The following is a 26033-nucleotide window of genomic DNA, read 5'->3' as shown; positions in this document are numbered from 1 at the left end:
GTGCAGTGGCCAGGGCAGCAGCCTGTCTGCTTGAACTGTTAACATAAATTTCGGGATTTTAAATGAACCATTCCCACCACCTTTTTTCTCAGATTTTTGGAAGACTTTGATTGAAGTTCCTGATTACTCAGTTAATATTACTTTCTTCTTTGGACTCTGAGGACTTGAAGACTAGATCGTTATAGCTATTGTTTTCCACATTCAGCAAACTCATAAAATAAACTCAATAAAGAGGTGAAAAATGTAAAAATTTTGAGAGACATTGAAAGATAATTTGGTAATGCATATTGTAATGGAATGTTGAATTAGATAAAAGACTTTGGACTCACCAAGATTTAATAGATGATGGGGCATTTTCTCTTACTCGAATGTAAATGGACTATATATTGATGTCGTTATTGCTTGTATATGTTGAACATGCTTATTGTATAGATTTTCTTATGTTGTATTCTTCCTTTTGTGTTAGAAAATAAAGGGGAATTGTGTAGATATATTATGTATGATTTCACAAAATCACTGGATATCAAAACCCAATGTTAGCCACAGCCTAAGAGTAAGGCAGTGGTAGTACATACCTGTAATTCCAGCAGCATTATTAGTTAGCAATAGAAACCAGACAGTGCCAGCACACAACTTTAATCCCAGGACTCAGGTAACAAAGGTAGATGGATGTCTTTTTAATTCAAGGCTACCCTGGGCTACATGAGAGTGAAACAGTCTAAAGAGAAACAGGGTTCATGCCTTTAATCCCAACACTTGAGGTCACATGCTTTTAATCCCAACACTAGGCATGTGGAGACAGGAGTGAGAAGTTTGGGCAGAGAAAACGACATAAGGAGGGAAGAGACAGGATTGTAGTGAATTTGCCTCTGAGAATTCAGGGAAAGCATTATTCCTGAGTATTCATGGAGATGGAATTTCTATTTCACCCTGAGAGAGGTAAGATTTACCTCTGTCTTGGCTGCTTTGCTTTTCTAATCTTCAGCCTGAATCCCAATATCTTTCTTTGGGTTTTAATAGATTGTGTTACATTTGAATAAGAGTTTATGTGTCTTGTCTCTGTGTTTCAGTGATTCTTTGTATTTTCTTAATTTAAGCATCACTGTGATAGTTTCTTCTGGTCTACTTCCTTTTGGTATGCTTAGTTCTTTTTGTTCTAGAGTTTTCTTGTATGCTGTTAAATTCTTGTATGATGTTTCTTCATTTTTTTAATGTAGGCACTCAGTGCTATCTAGTTTCTGCTCATCACTACTCTTGCTATATCTCCCAAGTTGGATGTGCTCTATATACATTTTCATTGAATTCTAGAAAGTCTTTAATTTGCTTCTTTATTTCTTCCTTGTCCATTTCTTTCAGTAGAGAGTTGTTCTCTTTCCATGCTATTGTAATCTTATACTAGTTTTATATAAATTTTTTATATAACATATACAGCTATAATCCTTGGTATTCTGTAGGATATGAGGAGTTATTTCTATTTTAGTGTATCTATTGACACTTGTATTGTGTTAAAGTATATCATCAACATTGCAGACAACTCCATGTTTTTCTTAGAAGATGATGTATTAATTTTTGACTGGATTTTTGTGTACTATACATTGGGTCCATTTAATTTGTACAGTTAATTAGCTAGAATATTTCTGTTTAAATTTGTCTGGATGACTTGTCCAGTGGTATGATTGGGATATTAAAGTCTAGCACAATCAATCTCTCTGTGAAAGTCAATGTACCATTTACTTTTGAATTATTCCTTTTATAAATTGTTTTGTCGATTTTAAGAATTGAAATGTCATATTGGTGGTGTCTTTCTTTGAAGAATAAGGAGTATTTCTCCACAGGTCATTCATTAATTTTGGTTTGAACTCTATTTTGCATGTCTACATCACCTTGCTTCTTAGTTTCTTTTGCTTGACTTATGTGTTTCCTGTTGAGGTAATATCTCTCCTTGATATTGAAGTGTGTTTCTGGTATACAGTGGAAGGATGGATATTTCAGGAATTCATAGTGTTACTCTGTGTCTGTTCATTGGGGAGTTGGAACAATTGATATTGAAATATCAGGAATAATACCTATTAATTCATGCTATTTGTTGTTGTTGTTTGTGATGGTGGTGGTGGTGTTATGAGTATGAGAGTATGTGTTCTCCCCCCTCCTTTTTTTGCTTTTACAATATCAGGTTATTTATTTTCTAGGTTTACCTAAGTGAAGTTGACATCCTTGGGTTGGATTTTTCCTTTGGTTCCTTTTTTAGGACTGGATTTTTGCATAGGTTTTGTTTAAATTTGACTTTGTCATGGAATGTTTTATATTCCCTTCTTAGGGTGGTTAATAATTTTGTTGGTATAGTAATCTGGTGTGGTACATGTGATTCCTTAGATCATCATCAAATGTGTCCAAGCACTTGTGGCTTTTAAAATCTTCACTGCAAGTCAGTTGTAATTCTCATATGTCTGACTTTATATGTTTCTTGCTCTTGATCCTTTGCAGATTATAGGCATTCACCACCACTGACCAGATGGTTTGTAGTTTCATTACTGTTTCTATTTCCAATTTCAGGTCTTAAACAGTTGTATTAGTTTGTTTCAACTACTTGTTTGTTATTTTCTTTGTTGTATGTAATAAACAATGGTAGTATGTTTTGTGATATTTTTATTAGTCATAATTTAATGATTATGATAAACCTTCACATTTTTTGTTTTCTGACATGTTACTATATTTTGAGTTCCTTGAGTGCATTGGTTTGGAGACTGTCTATGGAGAAAAAAATTTTATTCTTGACTTTTGAGTCTTGTCTCTCATCATTTCTTGGCTTGTCTGTGTTTGCCAGTAGGTACTGTCATCAACGTAGTTTTTGATATTTAAGTTATCATGGTATTTGGCATTGACTATTGGTTTTCATTAACATCTCATTCATTGTCTCTATTCAGTACTTAGCTCCATATTTCAACATATCAGGTCCTACAGTCATCTCTGGGAACATCACCTAAGGATATGTGCCCATCAGAATGCCATGTTGCTATGCCTTGGGAGATTTTTTTCATTGATGTTTTGTGTGAAGGCCTTTCCTCTGAGGGCGTAATATCCCTAAGAAAGTTGACATGGCCTGGATTAGACAGCCAGCTTCAAATGAGACAATTACCAAGTAATGAGAAATCCAGGAAACAAAGATTCCTCATGGTTTTTGCCTTCAGTTGCTAGCATGAATTTCTATCCTAAGCTTACACAATGATGGACTATGACATGACAGAATCAGTGAAACAAACCCGTATTTTACCTGAGAGAATTGGTTATAGAATTCAATCACTGCAGCAGAGACACAAGGTGGAACAAAAATGGGACACCAATCATTATTTCTTGTTCGGGAGAACCTGAGAATTTCATCTTTGGGAAGAATGTGAAAGATATCAGGATTTTGGATGGGAAAAGCCTTAGAAAGCTCTACACAGAGATTAGTCAGCTGGTCTGGAATTACCTTGAAGTTGGGAATGTTCAAGGAATGATAGGTAGTAGAGTCTCAGGTCCATGGATTTCAATGGGAAATAAATTCCATGGTAAATTAAGCTAGAGCTACCTTGTGTGATAATTTGGCCTCTAAACTTTCTTATTATGCTCATGCCCCCCATAATAATAAGTAAGGTGGAATCAAAAAATAATGCCATGATTCCTTATACAGACAATTGATCTCTTAACAGCTATTATTTATGAAGCATTCAGGACTACAGTGAACAAAATCAAGTATATCATAAATAAATGAAATTCTGTGGATTTTAAAGAATATCAACATGAGGTAGTTCCAGATGGCAGTCAAATGCTGAAGAGAGGTTGGAAGTTTCAGGGAGATTATCACCATTAAATAGAAACCCTTATTCTGCATTAAAAGCTTACCTAATTATCTGAAGGGTAACATTTCATGGTTCCACTCCCTCAGTCAGTTTAACAAAGTGATTCCTAGGTACAGGAAGCAACTTTAAACAAAATGTGCTGCAACTCTATTTCAAGCCAGAGAGGGTCCATTAGGATTTAGAGCCAAATTTGTGGAGTCCTCAATGTTCTACAGGTTCTGGAATCAGGAAAGATGCAAGATTCAAGGCCATGCATTTTTTTTCTAACATTTGAGGTCAGCACTGTTGTAGTATGTATGCTTTGTAGAGTCAGAGTTCCATGGAGAACTGCATTTGTAGAGTGGAAGTAACCAATGAGAAAGACATTTGTAAAGTTGTGGGGATAGATCCTTCTATTACCTTTGAAACTGAATCCCCATGTGTCTGACACATGGATTTGAGGGCTGCCCTGCAGGGTTTAGTTTTCTCTTGGTTCAATATTCCCTTACTATGTTTCACCTTCTTGCTTTGCAAGGAGAAGGGATATTCTGTGTCATTGTATATTGTGATTTTGAAACTTTTCTTTTTGGTTGTGCAGGATGACCCAGTCATGATGTATTCTTTTTTTTATCATTTTTTATTTTAATTTTAAATAGCTTGCTTTACATGTCATTCCCAGTTCCGTCTCCCTGCCCTCCTCTCTCACTCCCCTTCCCCCCAGCCTCCCACCCTATTGCCAATTCCTTCCACATAGGGGATATCTACATTCTGTCATTTCACTCCGGTTAGGGTCTAGGCATTCCCCTAAGAGTCCAGGCTGAGAGAGTATCCCTCTTTGTGCTATGGGCACAAAATGACTGTTTGTATTCCAGGGATAGACACTGATCCACTGTTCAAGGGCCTTAGGTTGCCCAGGCCTTCTCACTGACACTAACATTTGGGGGGGTCCAGATCAGTCCCATGTTATCCTCCCCGCTGTCAGTCTGGTGTCCAAGAGCTCTCCCCTGTTCAGATCAGCTGTCTCTGCTGGTTTTGCCAGCTCATTCTTTGCCAATTTGCTCATCACTCCTCTCTCTCTGCCACTGGGTTCCTTGGGTTCAGTTCAGTGTTTAACTGTGTGTTTGCCTCTGCTTCCATCAGTCACAGGATGAAGGCTCCCAGATGGTTATAGACATCAAGTTCACCATCGGGAATGGGCATTCGAGGTGGTCTCTCCACTATTGCTTAGCTTGCCAGTTGGTGTTATCCCTTTAGATCACTCGAGGTCGCTCTGGTGCCTGATGTGTATTCCATCCTATGATTCCCTCTTCCTCCTATTCTACCCCCACCCCCTCAACTTCCTGTTCCCCCATGACCAACTCTCTTCCTCTTCACCCCCTGTCTTCTTCCCAGGTCCCACTCCCCCGCACCCCTCGCCATGTTCCCCATCCATTCAGGGGATCTTGTCTCTATCCTCTTCTCTTGGATACTATGCATATATGCCTATCTTTTAGGTTCTTTCCTGTTTCCCAGACTCTCTATCAGTGGAAGTGCAGACTGGCACTATCCGGATCCATGTCTAAAATCCATATATGAGTGAGTACATACCATGTTTGTCTTCTTGCGACTGGGTTACCTCACTCAAGATGGTTTCTTCCAGTGCTATCCATTTCCCTGGGAATTTCAGGATTCCATTGTTTTTTTCTGCTGAGTAATACTCCATTGTGTAAATGTACCACATTTTCTCTATCCACTCTTCAGTTGAGGGGCATCTAGGTTGCTTCCAGGTTCTGGCCATTACAAATAATGCTTCTATGAATATAGTGGAGCAGATGCCCTTGTTGTATGAACTTGCCTCATTTGGATATATGCCTAAGAGTGGAATTGCTTGGTCTAGTGGTATATTAATTCACATTTTCCTGAGGAATCTCCATACTGATTTTCAAAGATGCTGTATGAGTCGGCACTCCCACCAGCAGTGGAGGAGTGTTGCTCTCTCTCCACATCCTCTCCAGCATAATTTGTCTTCGGTGTTTTTGATTTTAGCCATTTTGACAGGAGTAAGATGGTATCTCAGAGTTGTTTTGATTTGCATTTCCCTAATGGCTAAATGATGTTGAGCACTTTCTTAAGTGTCTCTTGGCCATTTTAGCATCCTCTACTGAGAATTCTCTATTTAGCTCTGTACCCCACCTTTTAATTGGATCCTTTGGTGTTTTGGAGACTTGTTTCTTGAGATCTTTGTAAATTTTGGAGATTAGCCCTCTGTCAGATGTAGGGTTAGTTAATATCTTTTCCCATTCTGTGGCTTGCCTTTTTGTCTTTTTGACTGTGTCCTTTGCCTTACAGAAGCTTTTTAGTTTCAGAAGGTCCCATTTGTTAATTGTCGATCTCAGTGCCTGTGCCACTGGTGTTATGTTTAGGAAGTGGTCTCCTGTACCAACTCGTTGAAGAGTATCTCCCACTTTCTCTTCTAAAAGTTTCAGTGTGGCTGGATTTATGTAGAGATCTTTGATCCATTTGGACTTAAGTTTTGTACAAGGCGATAAACATGGATCTATCTGCAGTCTTCTGCATACCAGTACCCAGTTATGCCAGCACCATTTGTTGAAGATGCTGTCTTTTTTCCATTGTACAGTTTTAGCTACTTTGTCAAAAATCAAGTGTTCATAGGTGTGTGGGTTAAAATCAGGGTTTTCAATTCGATTCCATTGGACTACCTCCCTATTTTTGTGCCAATACCAAGCTGTTTTCAGGACTATAGCTCAATAATAGAGCTTGAAGTCAGGTATGGTGATGCCTCCTGAAGTTCTTTTATTGTATAGGGATGTTTTAGCTATCCTGGGCCTTTTGTTTTTCAATATAATGTTGGTTAATGTTCTTTCCAGGTCCTTGAAGAATTGTGATGGAATTTTGAAAGGGATTGCATTGAATCTGTAGACTGCTTTTGGCAAGATTGCCATTTTTATTATGTTGATCCTACCAATCCAGGAGCATGGGAGAGCTTTCCATTTTCTAGTATCTTCTTTGAGTTCTTTCTTTAAAGACACAAAGTTCTTGATATACAGGTCTTTAATTTCCTTTGTTAACATTATCCCAAGATACTTGATGATGTTTTTGGCTATTGTAAAGGGTGATGTTTCTCTGATTTCTTTCTCAGTCACTTCATCATCTGTATATAATAGGGCCACTGATTTTTTTGAGTTTACCTTGTATCCTGCCACATTTCTGAAGGTGTTTATCAGCTCTAGGAGTAACCATGCGGAGTTTTTTGGGTCACTTATGAAAACTATCATATCATCTGCAAATAGTGAAAGTTTGCCTTCTTCTTTTCCTATTTGTATCCCCTTTATCTCCTTTTGTTGTCTTATTGCTGTAGCTAGAACTTCAAGTACAATATTGAACAGATATGGAGAGAGTGGACAGCCTTGTCTTGTTCCTGATTTTAGAGGAATTGCTTTGAGTTTCTCTCCATTTAGTTTGATGTTAGCTGTTGGTTTACTGTATATTGCTTTTATTATATTCAGGTACATTCGTGTTGTCCCTGATCTGTCTAGGACCTTTACATGAAGGGGTGCTGGATTTTGTCAAAGGCTTTTTCAGCATCTAGTGAGATGATCATGTGGTTTTTCTTTCGCAGATTGTTAATATGGTGGATTACATTGATAGATTTTCTAATGTTGCCCCTTTCCTGCATTCCTGGGATAAAGCCTACTTGATCATGGTGAATGATTTTTCTGATGTGTTCTTCAATCCGGTTTGAGAGTATTTTATTGAGTATTTTTCATCGATGTTCATGAGGGAAATTGATCTATAATTCTCTTTCTTAGTTGTGTCTTTGTGTGGCTTGGGTATCAAGGTAATTGTAGCCTCGTAGAAAGAATTTTCTTTTTTTCCATTATTTTATGTTTTATTTTCCTCGCTGGCCATAGGATTGTAGGCTGGCACTCCCCAGATCTATGTCTAAAATCCATATATGAGAGAGTACATGCCATGTTTCTCTTTTTGTGACTGGGTTACCTCACTCAGGATGGTTTCTTCTAGTGTCATCCATTTGCCTGCGAATCTCATGATTCCATTACTTTTTTTCTGCTGAATAGTACTCCATTGTGTAGATGTACCACATTTTCTCTATCCACTCTTCGGGTGAGGGACATCTAGGTTGCTTCCAAGTTCTGGCTATTACAAATAAAGCTGCTATGAATATATTGGAACAGACATCTTTGTTGTATGAATGGGCATCTTTTGTATATATGACTAAGAGTGGAGTTGCTGGGTCTTGTGGTAGGTTTATTCCCATTTTTCTGAGGAATCTCCATACTGCTTTCCAAAGTGGCTGAACCAGTTGGCACTCCCACCAGCAATGGAGGAGTGTCCCCCTTTCACCACATCCTCTCCAGCATAAATTGTCATTGGTGTTTTTGATTTTAGCCATTCTGACAGGAGTGAGATGGTATCTCAGAGTTGTTTTGATTTGCATTTCCTGGATGGCTAAGGATGTTGAGCACTTTCTCAAGTGCCTCTCAGCCATTTTAGACTCCTCTATTGAAAACTCTCTATTTAGTTCTGCAGCCCACTTTTAATTGGGTCCTTTGATGTTTTGGAGACTTGCCTCTTGAGTTCTTTGTAAATTTTGGAGATGAACCCTCTGTCAGATGTGGGATTTGTGAATATTTTTTCCCATTCTGTGGGCTGCCTTTTTGTCTTGCTGACTGTGTCCTTTGCCTTACAGAAGCTTCTCAGTTTCAGTAGGTCCCATTTATTAATTGTTGATCTCACTGTCTGTGCTACTGCTGTTATGTTCAGGAAGCTGTCTCCTGTACCAATTCATTCAAGGGTACCACCCACTTTCTCTTCTATGAGGTTCAGTGTGGCTGGATTTATGTTGAGGTCTTTGATCCATTTGGACTTAAGTTTTGTGCATGGCGACAAACATGGATCGATCCGCATTCTTCTACATGCCAGCCTCCAATTATGCGAGCACCATTTGTTGAAGATGCTTTCTTTATTCCATTGTATATTTTTAGCTTCTTTGTCAAAGATCAGATGTTCGTACGTGTGTGGGTTAATACCCGGATTTTCAATTCGATTCCATTGGTCTACCTGTCTATTTTTGTGCCAATACCAAGCTGTTTTCAGGACTATAGCTCTATAATAGAGCTTGAGGTCAGGGATGGTGATGCCTCCGGATGTTGCCTTGTTGAACAGGGTTGTTTTGGCTATCCTGGGTCTTTTGTTTTTCCATACAAAATTGATTATTGTTCTTTCAAGGTCTGTGAAGAATTGTGCTGGGATTTTAATGGGGATAGCATTGAATCTGTAGATTGCTTTTGGCAGAATTGCCATTTTTACTATATTGATCCTACCTATCCAAGAGCATGGGAGATCTTTCCATTTTCTGAGGGCTTCTTTAATTTCTTTCTTTAAAGATTCAAAGTTCTTACGATACAGGTCTTTCACTTGTTTGGTTAGCGTTACCCCAAGGTATGTTATGTTGTTTGTGGCAATTGTAAAGGTTGATGTTTCTCTGATTTCTTTCTCAGCCCTATTATCATCTGTATATAATAGGGCTACTGACTTTCTTGAGTTGATCTTGTAGCCTGCCACTTTGCTGAAGGTGTTAATCAGCTGTAAGAGTTCCCTGGTAGAGTTCTTTGGGTCATTGATGTAAACTATCATATCGTCTGCAAACAGTGAAAGTTTGACCTCTTCCTTCCCAATTTGTATCCCCTTGATCCCCCTTTGTTTTCGTATGGCAATAGCTAGAACTTCAAGTACCATGTTGAAAAGGTATGGAGAGAGTGGACAGCCTTGTTTTGTTCCTGATTTTAGAGGAATTGCGTTGAGTTTCTGTCCATTTAGTTTGATGTTGGCTGTTGGTTTACAGTGTATGGCTTTTATTATGTTTAAGTATGTCCCTGTTATCCCAGATCTCTCCAAGACCTTTATCATGAAGGGGTGTTGGATTTTGTCAAAGGCTTTTTCAGCATCTAGTGAGATGATCATGTGATTTTTGTTTTTCAGCTTGTTTATATGGTGGATTACGTTGATGGATTTTCGTATGTTGAACCATCCCTGCATCCCTGGGATGAAACCTACTTGATAGTGTTGAATGATTGTTTTGAAGTGTTCTTGGATCCGATTTGCCAGTATTTTATTGAGTATTTTTGCGTCAATGTTCATGAAGGATATTGGTCTGAAGTTCTCTTTCTTGGTTGTATCTTTGTGTGGCTTAGGGATAAAGGTTATTGAAGCCTCATAGAAAGAGTTTGGCAAAGACCCTTCTGCTTCTATTGTGTGGAACACTTTGAGAAGAATTGGTATAAGCTGTTCTTTGAATTTGTGGTAGAATTCTGCACTGAGGCCATCTGGACCTGGACTTTTTTTGGTTGGGAGACTTTTGATGACAGCTTCTATTTCCATAGGGGTTATAGGTCTATTTAAATTGCTTATCTGTTCTTGATTTAGTTTTGGCAAATGATAGCTGTCCAGGAAGTCATCCATTTCCTTTAAATTTTCGAATTTTGTGAAGTACAGGTTTTCAAAGTATGACCTAATGATTCTCTGGATTTCCTCAGAGTCTGTTGTTATGTCCCCCTTTTCATTTCTGATTTTGTTAATTTGCGTGTTCACTCTCTGCTGTTTGGTAAGTTTGGACAAAGGTTTGTCTATCTTGTTGATTTTCTCAAAGAACCAACTCTTCGTTGCATTGATTCTTTGTATTGTTTTCCTGGTTTCTACTTTGTTGATTTCAGCCCTCAATTTGATTATTTCCTGGCATCTACTCCTCCTGGGTGAGTTTGCTTCTTTGTGTTCTAGAGCTTTTAGCTGTGATGTTAATTCTCTGGTATAACTGTTCTCCTGTTTCTTCATGTGAGCACTTAGTGCTACGAACTTCCCCCGTAGCACTGCTTTCAAGGTGTCCCATAGGTTTGGGTATGTTGTGTCTTCATTCTCATTGAATTTGAGGAAGTTTTTAATTTCTTTTTTATTTCCTCTTTGACCCAGGGATGGTGCAGTTGAGCATTATTAAATTTCCATGAGTTTGTAGGTTTTCTGCAATTTGTGTTGTTGTTGAATTCTAATTTTAAGGCATGGTGGTCTGATAACATGCATGGAGTTATTCCAATTTTTTTGTAGCTGCTGAGGTTTGATATGTTGCCAAGTATGTGGTCGATTTTTGAGAAGGTTCCATGGGGTGGTGAGAAGAAGGTATATTCTTTTTTATGTGGATGAAATGTTCTATAGATATCTGTTAATCCCAGTTGGGTCATTACTTCTATTTGACCCTTTGCTTCTTTGTTGAGTTTCTGTCTGGTATTCTTGTCTAGTGGTGAGAGTGGTGTGTTGAAATCTCCCACTATAACTGTGTGGGGCGTTAGATGAGATTTAATTTCTAATAATGTTTCTTTAACGAATGTGGATGCCTTTGTATTTGGGGCATAGATGTTCAGGATAGACACTTCATCTTGGTGGGTTTCACCTGTGATGAGTATGTAATGACCTCCTTTATCTCTTTTGATTGATTTTATTTTAAAGTCTAGTTTGTTAGATATTAGGATTGCTACCACTGCTTGTTTCTTGGGTCCATTTGATTGAAAAATTTTTTCCCAACCTTTAACTCTCAGGTAATGTCTGTCTTTGAAGGTTAGGTGTGTTTCTTGTATGCAGCAGAAGGAAGGGTTCTGTCTTCGAATCCATTCTGCTAGTCTGTGTCTTTTTATGGGTGAGTAAAGGCCATTAATATTGAGGGATATTAATGACCATTGATTGCTCATCCGTCTTCGATTTGCGATGGTTGTTGTTGGTGGAATTATGGGTGGAATTTCACCCCTTTGTTCTTTTGGCTGTTGGTAGAGAGGGATTCTCTAATGCTTATGTTTTTCTGGTTGTAGTTAGCTTCCTTGGGTTGGAGTTTTCCTTCCAAAATTTTCTGTAGGGCTGGGTTAGTGGACACATATTTGTTGAATCTAGTTTTGTCATGGAATATCTTGTTTTCTCCGTCTATAGTGATTGAGAGCTTTGCCGGGTATAGTAGTCTGGGCTGGCATACATGGTCTCTTAGTGTAGGTAGAATATCTCTCCAGGACCTTCTGGCTTTCAGAGTTTCCATGGAGAAATCAGGTATAATTCTGATAGGTGTGCCTTTATATGTTACTTGACCTTTTTCCTTAGCTGCTCTTAATATTCTTTCTTTATTCTGTATGTTTGGGGTCTTGATTATTATGTGGCTAGGGGATTTTTTTTGTGGTCCACTCTATTTGGTGTTCTGTAGGCTTCTTGTACCTTCATTGGCATGTCTTTCTTAAGGTTGGGAAAGTTTTCTTCTATGATTTTGTTGAATATGCCTTCTGCCCCTTTGAGGTGGATTTCTTCTCCTTCTTCTATACCTATTATTCTTAGGTTTGGTCTTTTCATGGTGTCCCATAATTCCTGGATGTTTTGTGTTAAGGATTTGTTGGATTTAAGGTTTTCTTTGGTTGATAAATCCATTTCTCCTAGTGTATCTTCAACACTTGAGATTCTCTCTTCCATCTCTTCTATTCTGTTGGTAATGCTTGTATTGGTAGTGCCTGACTGTTTGTCCAGCTTTTCTCTTTTCTGCCTTTCTTCAGATTGTGTTTTTTTTTAATGTCTCTATTTCAGTTTTCAACCCTTGCAGCGTTTTCATTGCTTCTTGCAATTTTCTGTTTATCTGTTCGTCCGTTTGTTGCCTTTTATGAACCTTTTGGTTTGTTCTGTCTTCCATTTCTTGCATTTTTTTGTTTGCTTTATGTTCCATTTCTTGGATTTTGTGCTTTGTTTCTTCTTCCATTTCCTGCCTTTTTTGGTTTGTTTCTTCTTCCATTTTGTTCATTTTTTGCTTTGTTTTTTCTTCCATTTCTTGCATTTTTTGGTTTGTTTTTTCTTCCATTTCTTGCATTTTTTGGTTTGTTTTTTCTTCCATTTCTTTGAAGGATTTTCCAATATCCTCTTTTAGGGCCTCTATCATTTTCATGAAAGTGCTTTTAAGGTCGTTCTCTTCTGCTTCCTTCGCATTGGAATGTTGGGGTCTTGCTGGTGTGGAGTCTCTAGAATCTGGCGGTGTCATATTTGTTTTTCTGTTGCTGACTGTGTTTTTGTATTGTCTCTTTCCCATCTCTTCTTCTAGTGGGTGCAGAAAGAGCCCCTTACTGGTCTGGGGACCAGAGTTCCCTTTTGATGGGTGCTAGCAAGTCCAATAATCTGTTGGTTCTTCTATACCTTGTCCAAATGGTGGTCCGTGGGTGGAGAAGAAGAACAGGAATCTGGGGCGCTTAGCCTCCTACCTGGTCCCCTGGACCCTATGCTGGGTCCTGTTGTACCTGATCCGGAACAGCTACTCCCCTGGTCTCCCTGGCTCATCTATTTTCCTGGTCTGGTTGTTGGGAGAGAAGATCTGGAGTCTGGGTTGCTTGGCTCCCGCCGGGATTGGGAGCTCTGTGTAGTTCCCAGGCGATCTGCAGGCACTGGAACACAGGCCGGGAAGCCGGCCTGTTTACCTGATGCTGCCGGAGGGACAGCTACTTCCCTGTACTCCCAGCCTCCTCTCGTTTCCTGGACTCGTTGGTTGGATAGAAGACCTGGAGTCTGGGGTGCTTGGCTCCCGCCGGGATTGGGAGCTCTGTGCAGTTCCCAGGCGATCTGCAGGCTCTGGAACACAGGCTGGTAAGCCGGCCTGTTTACCTGATGCTGTCGGAAGGACAGCTACTTCCCTGTCTGTACCTTTTTTTTTTCTCCAGATGTATTTTGGTAAAAAAAAAATCAGATATAACCTTTCAAAAATTACATTAATGTTTAACATGCATTCAAATAACTTTCTTTTTTTCCAGTTTAAATTTAGATAAGAAACGAGGTTGCTTCACAAGTCAGTTCCAGGTCCCGCTCCCATTCCCTCCCCTCCTCCCATGCCCTCCCCCCAACCCCCCCCCCCCCGTTATCCCCTCATTCCCCCAGGGAGGGTGAGGCCCTCCATGGGGGTGTCCATAGTCTGTCATTTCATATAGGGCAGGGCCTAGACCCTTCCCCAAGAGTTCAGGGTGAGAGTGCACCTCACATTGTTCTATGGGAGTCCAAAATCCGTGTGTATACTTGGGATGGGTACTGATCTGCTGCCCAAGGCTCAATAGATTCCCTAGGCCTCCTCACTGACACCCAGATTCATGTTCACATTCTGCTGTTTGGTGAGTTTAGATAAAGGTTTATCTATCTTACTGATTTTCTCAATGTACCAACTCTTCGTTACATTGATTTTTTTGTATTGTTTTCCTAGTTTTGACTTTATTGAGTTCAGTCCTCTATTTGATTACTTACTTGTTTCTACTCCTCTGAGTTGAGTTTGCTTCTTTTTGTTCTAGAGATTTCTGATATGTGCTGTTAATTCTCTAGTGTAACTATTCTCCAGTTTCCTCATGTGAACATTTAGTGCTATAAACTTCTGTCTTATCACTTTTTTCAAAGTGTCCCATAAGTTTGCGTATGTTGTGTCTTCATTCTCATTGAATTGTAGGAAGTCTTTACTTACCTTTTTATTTGTTCTTTGACCCAGGCATGGTTCAATTGCTCATTATTCAATTTCTATAATTGATAGGGTTTCTGCAATTTATGCTGTTGTTGAACACTAAGTTTCAAGAATAGTGTTCTGATAAGATTCATGGAGTTATTCCCATTTTTTGTATCTGCTGTGGTTTGCTATGTTTCCAAGTATTTGGTAGATTTTTGAGAAGGTTCCATGTGGTGCTGAGAAGAAGGTATATTCTTTTACGTTTGAATGGAATGTTATATAGATGTCTGTCAATCCCAATTGGTCACAACTTCTATTAGGTCCTATGTTTCTATGTTAATATTCGGCCTGGTAGGCCTGTCTAGTTGTGAGAGTGGGGTGTTGACTATAAGTGTGTGAGTTTTTATGTGTGGTTTGAGTTTTAGCAGTGTTTTGTTTATGAAATTGCATGCCTTTGTGTTTGGGGCATAGATGTTCAAAATTTTGACTTCTTCTTGGTGGATTTCTCCGGTGATGAATATGAAATGACCTCTTAAAGTCCTAAAGTCTCTTCCTACAGCTACATACTGAGACTGTACTTCCAAACAAAAGAACTTTAAGGTACAATATTATCTCTAACCCTCCAGTTGACTAAAAAAGTTAACAAGAGATAGGAGTGGTGGTACACACCTTAATCCCAGAACCTAGGCATCAAAGGCAGGCAGAATTACAGGACAGCCAAGGCTACATAGTGAAACGTTGTCATAAAAGCAACCAACCAACCAAACAAATAATTTAAATTAATACATATCTGTTTTCAATGAAAATACTTAGTTTAAATGAAGTCACACCTGCAGATTAAGTTTTAGGATGAACGGCACAGAGGCAAAACCACCTTTTAAAAGTGGCCTTTAGGCACTGTTATACAACTTCTACTGAATGAAATCCTATGACCTCAATAACAGGAAAATCAGATGTTAATTTTCATTCTTTTATTGCATTTTGATTTTTGTTGCATTGGGAATTAAATTCAGATCACCTGTTAGGAAAGAACATGATCATTTATCTATATGAGTTGATACTATGTATTTGTTTTACAATGATTTTATATTAGGGTACACATAGAGACAGATGGTCACTAACTCAGCATTTATAGAAAGAAGGGAGGAAGAAATTTCTCTAAATACTTTTTACCACCATGACTGGTTACACAGATTTTTCTTTTACATTAAAAAATAGTTTTGTAAGAATAAAATAATTAATTCAATTTCCCAAGACAGTTGATAATTATGTTTAATTGCATAAATTCCACCATCTTGGACTAGAATCTTTGGGTAGGCCTGGTGACATGGCTTCATGGGTTAATGTTCTTGTTATGCAAGTCTAGATATCTTGTTACGATACCTGGAAACTCATCTACCTAAATGTAAGTGGAAAAAAACTACTCCACTCAGCATGTGCCATACACTGTTCTGTATATATGTCCAAAACTTTACCAAAAATAATTTTTTCACATTGAGGTCAATTAGTAATAGTGGGTAAAAAGAACTCAAATGTATAGTCTGTTTTTTCCCTTTAACCTTCCATTTTATATAATTTAAATAAATTTTATAAAATTAGATTTTTAAAAGTGCAAAAAGAAAAAATATTATATTCTCCACCACTAATTACACTAATAAATGGAGTGATGTCCTGGATGGGAACCATCTGCTCTCAGACACTTCTCTTTTCCAGAGGTGCCCGAAAGTTCCTTGTGCGTGCATTGCTGGGGATAATGTTCAGAAACTGTTGTGTCCAAGTAAAGACTGTACTTCTCCAGTCCTAAAATTATAGGGTAGTTTTGATAGCTTCTTATTAGGGTCAATATTGCAGGTGGAAGATAGAAATTTTGTCTTGCTAAGTTGTATTTTCTGACTGATTATATTTTTGTGTTTACTTGTGCCTTTAAATATTGCTTTCCTCTTTTCAGTATTTTGTGTGGGAACAAATGATGTCTTACATTGTAATGAGTGGAAAACTTGATTTAATTGTTCAGTTATTTACACTAGGTTTTTTTCTGTAATGATACACATGAAAGGAACAATAATTAATGGAGAAGAATACTTTAAACCCAGAAAATTGGATTTGGTAAGCCTCATGCCTTAGTACCACTTTGGTATTCTTGATTACTTCCTACATAAGCTTGAGATTTCACTTATATGCAGTATTTTTTATTATCATTTTTATTTTAATTTTAAATAGCTTGTTTTACATGTCAATCCTATTTCCCTCTCCCTCCCCTCATTCTGCACTCCCCTTCCCCCCCATCCTCCTACCCTATTGCCAAATCCTTCCACATAGGGGATATCTAGGGTCTGTCATTTCACTCTGGGTAGGTTCCAGGCACTCCCCTAAGAGTCCAGGCTGAGAGAGCATCCCTCTTTGTGCTATAGGCACAAGATGACTGTTTGTATTCCTGATGGAAGCAGAGGCAAACACACAATTAATCACTGAACTGAACCCAAGGAGCCCAGTGACAGAGAGAGATGAGTGATGAGTAAATTGGCAAAGAATGGGCTGGCAAAACTAGCAGAGACAGCTGATCTGAACAGGGGAGATCTCTTGTACCCCAGAGCGACAGTGGGGAGGCCAGCATGGAAAGGATCTGGACCCCCCAAATGTGAGTGTCAGCAAGAAGGCCTGGGCAACCTATGGGGCCCTGAGCTGTGGATCAGTGAATATCCCTGGAATATATGCAGTATTTTTAGTGTTAACTTCATTAATTAATTTGGAGTAGTAGAAGAAAAAAATCTGTTGTGGAAAATTTATTTTGTGAAGCATTTAGTACATTATAAAAAAGATAAAAGAATACAAGCATTTGAATCCAAATAAAATAGACTGACTTTTTCTTTTGAATTAAATGTTGATCTTGCAAGAAGTGAAAATTTGGGCATTCTGGAGCTGTTACCAAGAGGGTCATGGAAGCTGGAAATAGCAACCAGACATGGTTGAATTTGAGAAGAGTTATTACTGCACTTTGGAAAGAAGACCTCATATTCCATATTGACAAAATAAAGCAATTAGAGTAATGCAAGATTCTTTTGATGAATGCACAAGAACATGTATAATTGCAATGATGTCCTCTGAATCTCTCAATCTTGATGTAAACTCTTTTAGACATAGAAAGAAATTTGGGATCTGTAATAAGTTCTCAGCTGTCATATTTTAAAAATTCACTTACTTGTTTCATTCCCTACTGTATTATAGGAGAGAATGCACATTGTATATGAACATAAGCTAGAGGATGCCACCAGAAAAAGCTTATTATGACTTCCAAAGTAGTAAAGTTGTTCCTTTCTTCTTTCTTTCTTTCTCTTGCCTTTCTTCCTTCCGTTTACTTCTTCATTCCTTCATCCCTTTGTTTCATTTTTATTCTTGTTTTGAGAAGTTTTCTTTTGAGATAGTATTGGCTGTGTCTTTTCTGTTATGTGAATTTAGCAGAGTCACTGTATCCAGGGTAGACATTAGATTGAATGACAGTTTGTCTTTTTTAGAAGTATTTTCACCTTGAACAATCTGTGTAGAAAACAGTGATGACATTCTGTGATTTATTCTGAAGAGGCATTGTTGCTATCCCATGAATTTGGTCACAAAAAATTTCAGGCACAAATGAGGCTGTTGTATTATTGAGTATTGCAAATGATACATAATAAAAGGCTAGACTCATGAGGGCATTTGATACTCTCCTTTAGTAAGACATGGAAATTTATGGACCTTTGTATGAGAAAATATTTTGTGTAACAATCAATAAATTCTCCTTTGTATGGTTTTTCAGGGTTCAGTCCATTAGGAAACCTGGAACTTCCTGGTGTCACATATAATTTAAAATGGAGCTATTTCTTTGTTTAACCAACCTGTACTTCACAGAACGTCCCAACATCTTTCAGGTTGGTCAATACTCATGATCTTCCAGCTTCCAGAATGTTATTATAGTAGGCATGTGTTTGAAAAGGAAAAATAATGTTTTTTGTGTGTTTGTGTCTGCTTTTGTTTCTCTGTGTATCCCTGGATGTCCTAGCACTTGTTCTGGAGACCAGTCTGGCCTCCACAGATTTGCCTGCTTTTGCCTCCTGATAACTGGGATTAAAGATGTGTGCAATCACAGGCCAGGTATAAAACATTTTTTGGATCCTTTTGTTGATTTACAATGTTTGTATGTAGTTGGTCATACAGATAATGGGACAAAAACAACTTGTGGTTTTTACCTCCCCCCTTCCACTTTCTACCTCATGGGATCCAGGGATTTACCTCAGGTCATTTGGCTTATTGACAAAGTGCTTTTGCACACTAAGTCAGCTTCCTATCCCTGATATATTAAAGTAAAGATGGCTGGGACTGGAAAAATGGCTCAATGGTTAGGAATTTTGGCTTCTGTTCCGTTGTTGGATTTCCAGCACTCACATAGTCACTCACATTCATCTGTATCCACAGATGTAATTGACTGTCTTATTCTGGCTGCCTCGGGCATTAAATATACAGATCCCAGTCATACATGTAGACAAAACACCCATGTACATTAAAACAAGATTGCTGAAAGTCAATAGTGATGGATGTTGTGTTCATTGAGCTACAGTACCATCTCATCAGAACCTGTAAAATACAAGTCCCAAGCAGTGCCTGAACACACCCATCCCCAGAGTCCTCAGTGACTCCCTGAGTAAGGTACAGATGGTGACTACACATAGCAGAGCAAGAGCGACTCCCAGAGACACAGTTGCCAACTGCAAGGATTAAACCAAGAGGTAAAGACACTGTCTGTACAAACTGGAAGAGAAGATGTGTATGCACTAATGCAAGAATTGGTGCCACCCGCAATAGGAAAGGTCTCCCACTTCAATTGATGTGAAAAATAGAATCCTCCACAGAAGCACACATGTATCAAAACAGCTAGAAGCACTCTCCTTGAAGCTTTTTTTCTAAGATGATTTTAGACTGTGCCAGTTGACAATTAAATTAGTCATTTTATATTCTATTCCCTTTGCATCTATCTCTCCTACTTCACTGAGGCCTCTTTGATTACTTAACCAGCTTAAATGTACTTTCATATGTCATACACAGTTGCACACATGTGCACATTCAAACATATGTACTTTTCTTAACCAATATAAAGTTTTGTGATCGAAAAGTTTAAAAAATGTCATGCAATGGGGTTTCTTCTGGTAATTTCTTCCTTCATGCTGTTATCAACAATGTTACCAATTCCTAGCAATATGAGATTTTGTTCTTCATGTTGGAATTCTTTGTTGTCCTGAGACTTGGTCTCATGTGACTCAGATTGCTTTAATTCCCAAGCTTTCTTTGTAAACTGCCCTTGAAATTATCCTCTTTTGTAGATGTGCTAGCATTACAGCCATGGATGTTCTACTCATCAAAGATTTATTTCTTAATAAGATAATAAAAGTTTAGTGTTAATTCATGCTATTTTCTATAATCCTTTCATATATATATACATATATATGTATTTATATATAGTCACTTACATTGTTTTGCCACATTAGTTTTATCCTTGGTTCCAGGCTCAGTAAGGAAAGTCTCAATAGAACAGTGATGTTAGTTTTCATTTTTATTTTTTCTTCCAAATCAGAGGACAATGAAGGATATTTTCTAGATTAGTAGTCAAAAATGTCATGCAACGTAGGATGAGACAGAAAGTGAAAGTAGTGTTACAGCAAGCATTCTCATGGTTCCTTTCTTACCTTTTTCTAGAGCTCAGAGTCTGCAGGATATGAAGACAAGTTCCTTTCTTTGCCATTATTCAGAGCTGAGTCCTCCCTCAGCGCTCTCTCTAGACTGGCAGACAGGGAGTGGATCAGTTTCGTTCTGAATTCCTGACCCAGAAAAACATAGAGTATTGGGTTGAGGCAGCTGTTGAAGGAGGCCAAGGTGCTTGCTGGATTCACCATGATGTGAACGATGTATGGTGTCTCCTTGGTCCAGATGCTGCTTAAAAGAATTATCAATTGAAAAGGGAACCAACAGACAAAGAAGGATACTGCTACAGCAGTGAGGACACGTAAAGGGCGGCTGGAATTCAAAAAGCCTCTTCTGTAGATCTTAGCAGCCATGATTCCATAGCAGATGACAATGAAGGACATGGGCATACTGAATCCAATAATGAAACCGACTATTCCTGAAACTGTGTTCACAGAAATAGATAGCTTTAATTGCTCCTCTGGGGTTGCAATCCAGGACTCAAAGTTAGTTGTACAGTGCACATCCCCTCTTGCATCTTTCACTGTAGTTACAAATATGAAATATGGAATGGTAAGGAGGAGAGAAAGAATCCAAACTCCAACAATCACTTTTCTGGCCAAACCCACATTTCTGTGGTTCTGAGCCCAAACTGGGTGCAGGACACAATTACAACGGTCCATGGCAATGAGAGTGATCAGGAACACGCTAACAAATAGGTTTATGTGCACTATGATATGGACAAATTTGCAAAGGAACCAACCAAAAATCCAGGTTCCTCTCATTACCATTGAGATGATGTGGAGTGGTAGAGTAGCCATGAAACAGAAGTCGCCCAAAGCCAGGTTCAGATAACAGATGGAGGTCACAGTGTGTACCATCCGGAATCCAGCCACCCAAATCACAAGCCCGTTACCTAGCACACCAAGGACAAAGGTTATGGAGAGACCAACCAGTGAGAGTATCCATAGAACTCTTGAGGTGGTAGACTCATAGAACACAACTTCTGATCCATTTAGTGAGATGGAGGAATTGGTTTCCATTTCATCTGCATCTGAAACATTTCAACAATAACTCTTTCTTAGATGTGGCTCTGTCTTATAGCATCCTTACTCAAAACCCACATCTCCTTTTATGGAAGGGTATCCATTCTAAGAATATTAGAATAAACCAAGTTCTCTGTTTAATGTCCCTTATATAAAGCATAGTTCTATATGAATTCACAGAATATTATCACTTTTCAGACAGATTATTAAACAGAATATAAGCTCCCATGTTCCAGGACTGATACTGAACTTAGTATGTACAGGAAGCAGAATATGGTAAGATGTGAATTAACCAGGGAGTAGAGAGCAGTAGATTAATTAGACTGTCCCTCGGTGAAAATTTTCAATTAGTTCTTTGTTGTGAAAGAAAATATTCAGCTGAGGTACACAGACAGCTTAAGCTAAGGGTTATTTTCAAACAAGGCATACGATGTAGGTAGGGGGTTGTTAGAGTACGTTTACCAAACAACCATAGGTAATATAGGTGATATCTTTTTAATTCTAGTTGTAATATTGTTATCAATTTGATGCTGTCTATGTATGCTTCTTCCCCTTTTGTTGTTTTTTCTTCTGAGACAGGGTTTCTCTGTATTGTTTTGGAGGCTGTTCTGGAACTTGCTCTGTAGACCAGGCTGGCCTCGAACTCACAGAGATCTGCCTGCCCCATCCTCCTGAGTGCTGGAAAAAAGGCGAGTGCCAACAACACCCGGTGCTTGTTCCCCTTTCAGTTGGTCATCATTTTAAGCACACTCTGCTATAAGGCACTGCTCAGTAAAGACCATAGAGTCCTTGTAAATTTTTCAATATAATGATTCTATTACTTTCGATCTTGTGTGTTTCAATGATAATTGTTATAAAGTTTATGAGGTGTGTGCTGCATTCACAAGGGTAAGATTTCTTTTATCCTTACCCAAATCATAGTATAGCATATTTCCTTTCTTTTTGTGTACATGTATGTCTGTGTCTGTGAATGTATGTTCGTGTTTGTGTACATTTTTTAAATGGCGGAGAATAACTTCCACTGGAATTCTCCAGGTGCCAAACACTTAGGTATTTAGGACAGAGTCTCCTCACTAGGTTACAACTTGCTGAGTAGGACAGCTGACTAACAAATGTGCACCAGGTATTTATTTCTATCTCTCCAAAAACTGTGCCTACAATCACTTCCCCATCTCAATTTCCCAGGTTTTTTTTTGCAAGGCAAGTACTTAAACAAGTGAATTATCCCCTGTGCCACAGTGCTTCATATTAGGCTATATTTTTCCACAATCTTCCTGAGAGTTCCACAGAACAGGAATGAAAATGATATTATAATGAAGCCAGGACTCAGACCTTACAAGAAATTTCCTTAACATTTTAGATTCTGATATGGAAGAATTCAGCTGTGACTTTAAGAAGGATTATGACAGGAGGGAATTCAAGAGACAATTTGCAACACAAATTTTCAAATATCTAGTGTCTTGTCAAGGTCATATTAAGTATAAATCATTCATATTCTGCACATGGCATGTTGCAAAAAACACCCAGATATATACTTCTTTTTGATCTAGCTTTAAGCAGTCTCTCATGTCCTTCCATTTTTGATTGTTATTTCTGTTAATCTAAGTACTTGTTTGATCTAGAGTGAAAGAGAACATTGAACAGATGATACCAGAGTTTAATAATGTGCATCTCCTTGCTGGTTTGCAAGCAGGATGTCAGTGAAGGGTGTATCTCATATCTACCTTCTAGCAATTGTCTTTCATTGACCCTGCTTCCAATAACGTTCCTCACTGCTTGGTATACTAAGAGTGAGCATGCCTGCTTATTTAGTGCTATGTGGAAGAGAGTAAATGACATAATGAATTTTGGTGTAGTTCAGGGCCTCTCTTTATCTGCATCATACAATTATATGATTACTATACATGATGTTCATATTTTTGTTAGTCAATCTAAAAGTTTTAAATATTTCTAAGGTTATTTGTGATTTTTTTCGAGACAAGGTTTTTCTCAGGAGCCTGTCCTGGTACTTGCCCTGTAGACCAGGCTGGCATCAAATTCACAGAGATCCACCTGCCTCTGCCTTCCAAGTGCTGCGATTAAAGTCATGCACCACCAATGCCCAGATATTTTTATGTTTTGTAAGAGTACATGTATGTTTTGAGGAATTGGGAAAGCTTGAAAAGGCCATTTGAATAGTGATAGAGATTTGGGTTTAATTCAGTTTGTTTTGAACCCCGAGTCCTTCTTCTATCACACCAAATGTGACAAATAATGCTTACTCTGCTTCTCTTCTTGTATCTGTTTAATTGATTTGTTCAGTGAAGATGTCATTTCAACCTATTCTAAGTCCTGGTCAATCTGGAAATAGAGTTGCTTCTGCTTTATGATCTTTTACTAGAGCCATCTAGATGTGACTAGATCTCTTGATAAAAGTACTATGGAAGGACGTCATCAGTGTCCTTCTGGGATTTCTTCTCTACCATTCTTAAGAAAAATATTGTTTTGTGTTTAATACAATGCTTGAATATCTGCAGGGTGCATCTGTAACTGACAAAATACTTTCAACTACTGTATCTCTAACCCTCTCCTCTGTTGAGAAAAGTTGACCTATCTTTAATGCCAAATATGTATCTTTTAGATTTATTTATTTATTTATTTATTTAATGTGTTTTCCTGCCGGGCAGTGTTGGTGCAAGCATTTAATACCAGCACTCGGGAGGCAGAGACAGGCAGATCTCTGTGAGTTTGAGGCCAGGCTGGACTGACAGCTTCCAAAACAATACAGAGAAACCCTGTCTCGTAAAAACCAAAAAAAATGTGTTTTCTTGCATGAGTTTATGCTTACCACATGCATACAAACCAATGAAGCTCCTGAATTGAAACATTACCTCCAGGAAAGAATGGGGAAGCTCATGAAGCTTAGCAAGTAAACAACACAGAAGTCTCAAGAGGTCCTGATATTAATGAGACTGAGAGGTCAACTCCAAGTTACAGGAAATAGAAAGCAAATGCTAGAAAATGAGATGTCACTATTAGTGTGAAGTAGGTCTGTCTCATCTGTGAAGAGGCATGCCTACGAGTCGTGCAGAGATAGTTTTCATGAATCACCACACAGGTAGGGGTGTGTTTTTCAATGAAAAAACTGTCTTTGAATTTTCTTTATTCTTAAGGTTGACCTATCATTCATTCTCATGTAAGTAACTCCAACAAACTCATTGGTTCACGATTTAAGAACTTCAGATGATCAAGACATTGGTTTGTCATTACTGCACTGTGTGTGAATAAGTAAATATCTGTGTTACATGTACTCAATTTAAGCATCACACAACGTCAATTGAAAACCTGGTTCAAAGTTTTGTGGAAATTTATCTGATTTGTGTTCTTCAATGAGCTAGGAATCACAAAAGAAATGCCAAGTAGATTAGTTTGTTAAGGTTTATGAAAGAAAACTCAACCAGCCGATAATATCATAGCCATTGATCTTATTGTTATTCTAGATACTGGAAACCCAAGATGAAGGTGTTAGCTTTTCCTAGGACTTCCTTACCTGGCTGTCTGCTCCACATGTTCACACATGATCTTCCCTGTGAATTTACACAATCTGGGTATGTCTTTATTTTCATAAGGACACTACATATGCTTCATTTTGACCCCTCCATTAGGTTCCTACTTAGCTTTAATTATTAGTTTAAATATTCTGTTTCCAGGCCAGGCAGTGGCTCCCAGCACTCGGGAGGCAAAGGCAGGCAGATCTCTGTGAGTTAAAGTCCAAGTTGGTCCGACAGCCTCCAAAACAATACAGAGAAACGCTGTTTCATAAAACAAAAAAATTCTGGTCTGAATAGTCACATTTTGAGGAACTCTGATTAGGCCAAAAATGTGAAAATGAAGAAAACTCCAACATATAGCATAAAATTGAATTATGGTAAAAACAATGAACAAGAATGCTTGTGATAATATGGAAGATGCAACTTAATCAAAACTTTGCCTGAAGATCCAAAACAAGTCTGAGATAGAAAAATAAATTTGAGTGAGGTGTTATGGTAACCTAAACCATGGAAATAGATACATAAAGAAGACAAAATGAAGAAGATAAGAATGTTTTCTATGGCCTGGAGAGATGGTTAAGTGTACTAACTGCTCTTCCAGAGTACCCAGGTATCATATTCAGCATAAAGGGTGCCTAATACTATCAGTAAATCCAGTCCCAGGGGATCTGATACCCCTTTTGGTATCTCTGGAGAATAGTCAAGCATCTGATGCCTAGATATATATATACAGAAAAAATGCCCATACATACAAAGTTTTAAAAAGTATTAAATATATATGGAAAAGATTACTTTCTATCTCTCATGTGTAAGTACTATTTGTTACACTAAAATCCTTTCTGTATGTTCTGCATGAGGTTTCCCATCTTTTATATTAAAAAATGTTTAAGGAATATGTCTCTGAATCCACAAGCAAATTAGGTGATAATCTATAATCATGGGTTACTCCATTTGTTTTTATATAGCCTATGAGTCAAGATTGTTCTTTTTTTTTTAAATAATCAAAACGAATTGTTTTTACTTTTGATTTTACTGACTTGGGGAAACCAGGAGAAAACAATTGTGATATAGAGAGGGATATAACAATCATGCATATGTTATGTCCTTAAGACACATTTACACAGTGTCACATCAGTATTATTATATGTTATTCATGCACTCACACCATTAAGGTGACATGAGGACTTTGCAACTGCTGGTGTGGAGTATTTACTACATCAGCTGTGATAGAAAATACTTACTGCTAGTGAAATGGCTTGTTCAATCACTAAAGTATTGAATAACCTTACTAAGATCCTTACTGAGAGTCTTCATTGTTTACAAAGGCCTTTGTAGTGAGTTCACTAACAAATGGGGCTGAAGAATTGTCTTTACCTGCAGGTATTTCTCTCACTCAGCACAGTCCAATGACAATGCCATTTCCCTTTGT

At 38.1% G+C, this 26033-nt stretch overlaps 2 protein-coding genes across 2 annotated transcripts in view; both read right to left on the bottom strand.

The window, feature by feature from the left end:
- The window catches only part of LOC101844785 (zinc finger protein 54-like), a 1121204-nt gene that overhangs the window by 247122 nt on the left and 848049 nt on the right, over positions 1–26033 (bottom strand). The gene's annotated exons all lie outside the window — the stretch shown is intronic.
- Positions 20040–21071, bottom strand: LOC121132767 (formyl peptide receptor-related sequence 3-like). The gene has a single exon (XM_040733916.1). It carries the CDS (start codon positions 21069–21071, stop codon positions 20040–20042), a length of 1032 nt encoding a protein of 343 aa, XP_040589850.1.

The sequence above is a fragment of the Mesocricetus auratus genome, unplaced genomic scaffold (genome assembly GCF_017639785.1).
Source record: "Mesocricetus auratus isolate SY011 unplaced genomic scaffold, BCM_Maur_2.0 Super-Scaffold_100037, whole genome shotgun sequence".
NCBI lineage: Eukaryota > Metazoa > Chordata > Mammalia > Rodentia > Cricetidae > Mesocricetus > Mesocricetus auratus.
The sequence above is the reverse complement of the archived record's forward strand: the minus strand, read 5'-3'. Positions and strand labels throughout refer to the sequence as shown.

Bases quoted from the DNA above. Each gene is read 5' to 3' on its own strand.
- LOC121132767 (XM_040733916.1), bottom strand. From the start codon at position 21,071: ATGGAAACCAATTCCTCCATCTCACTAAATGGATCAGAAGTTGTGTTC.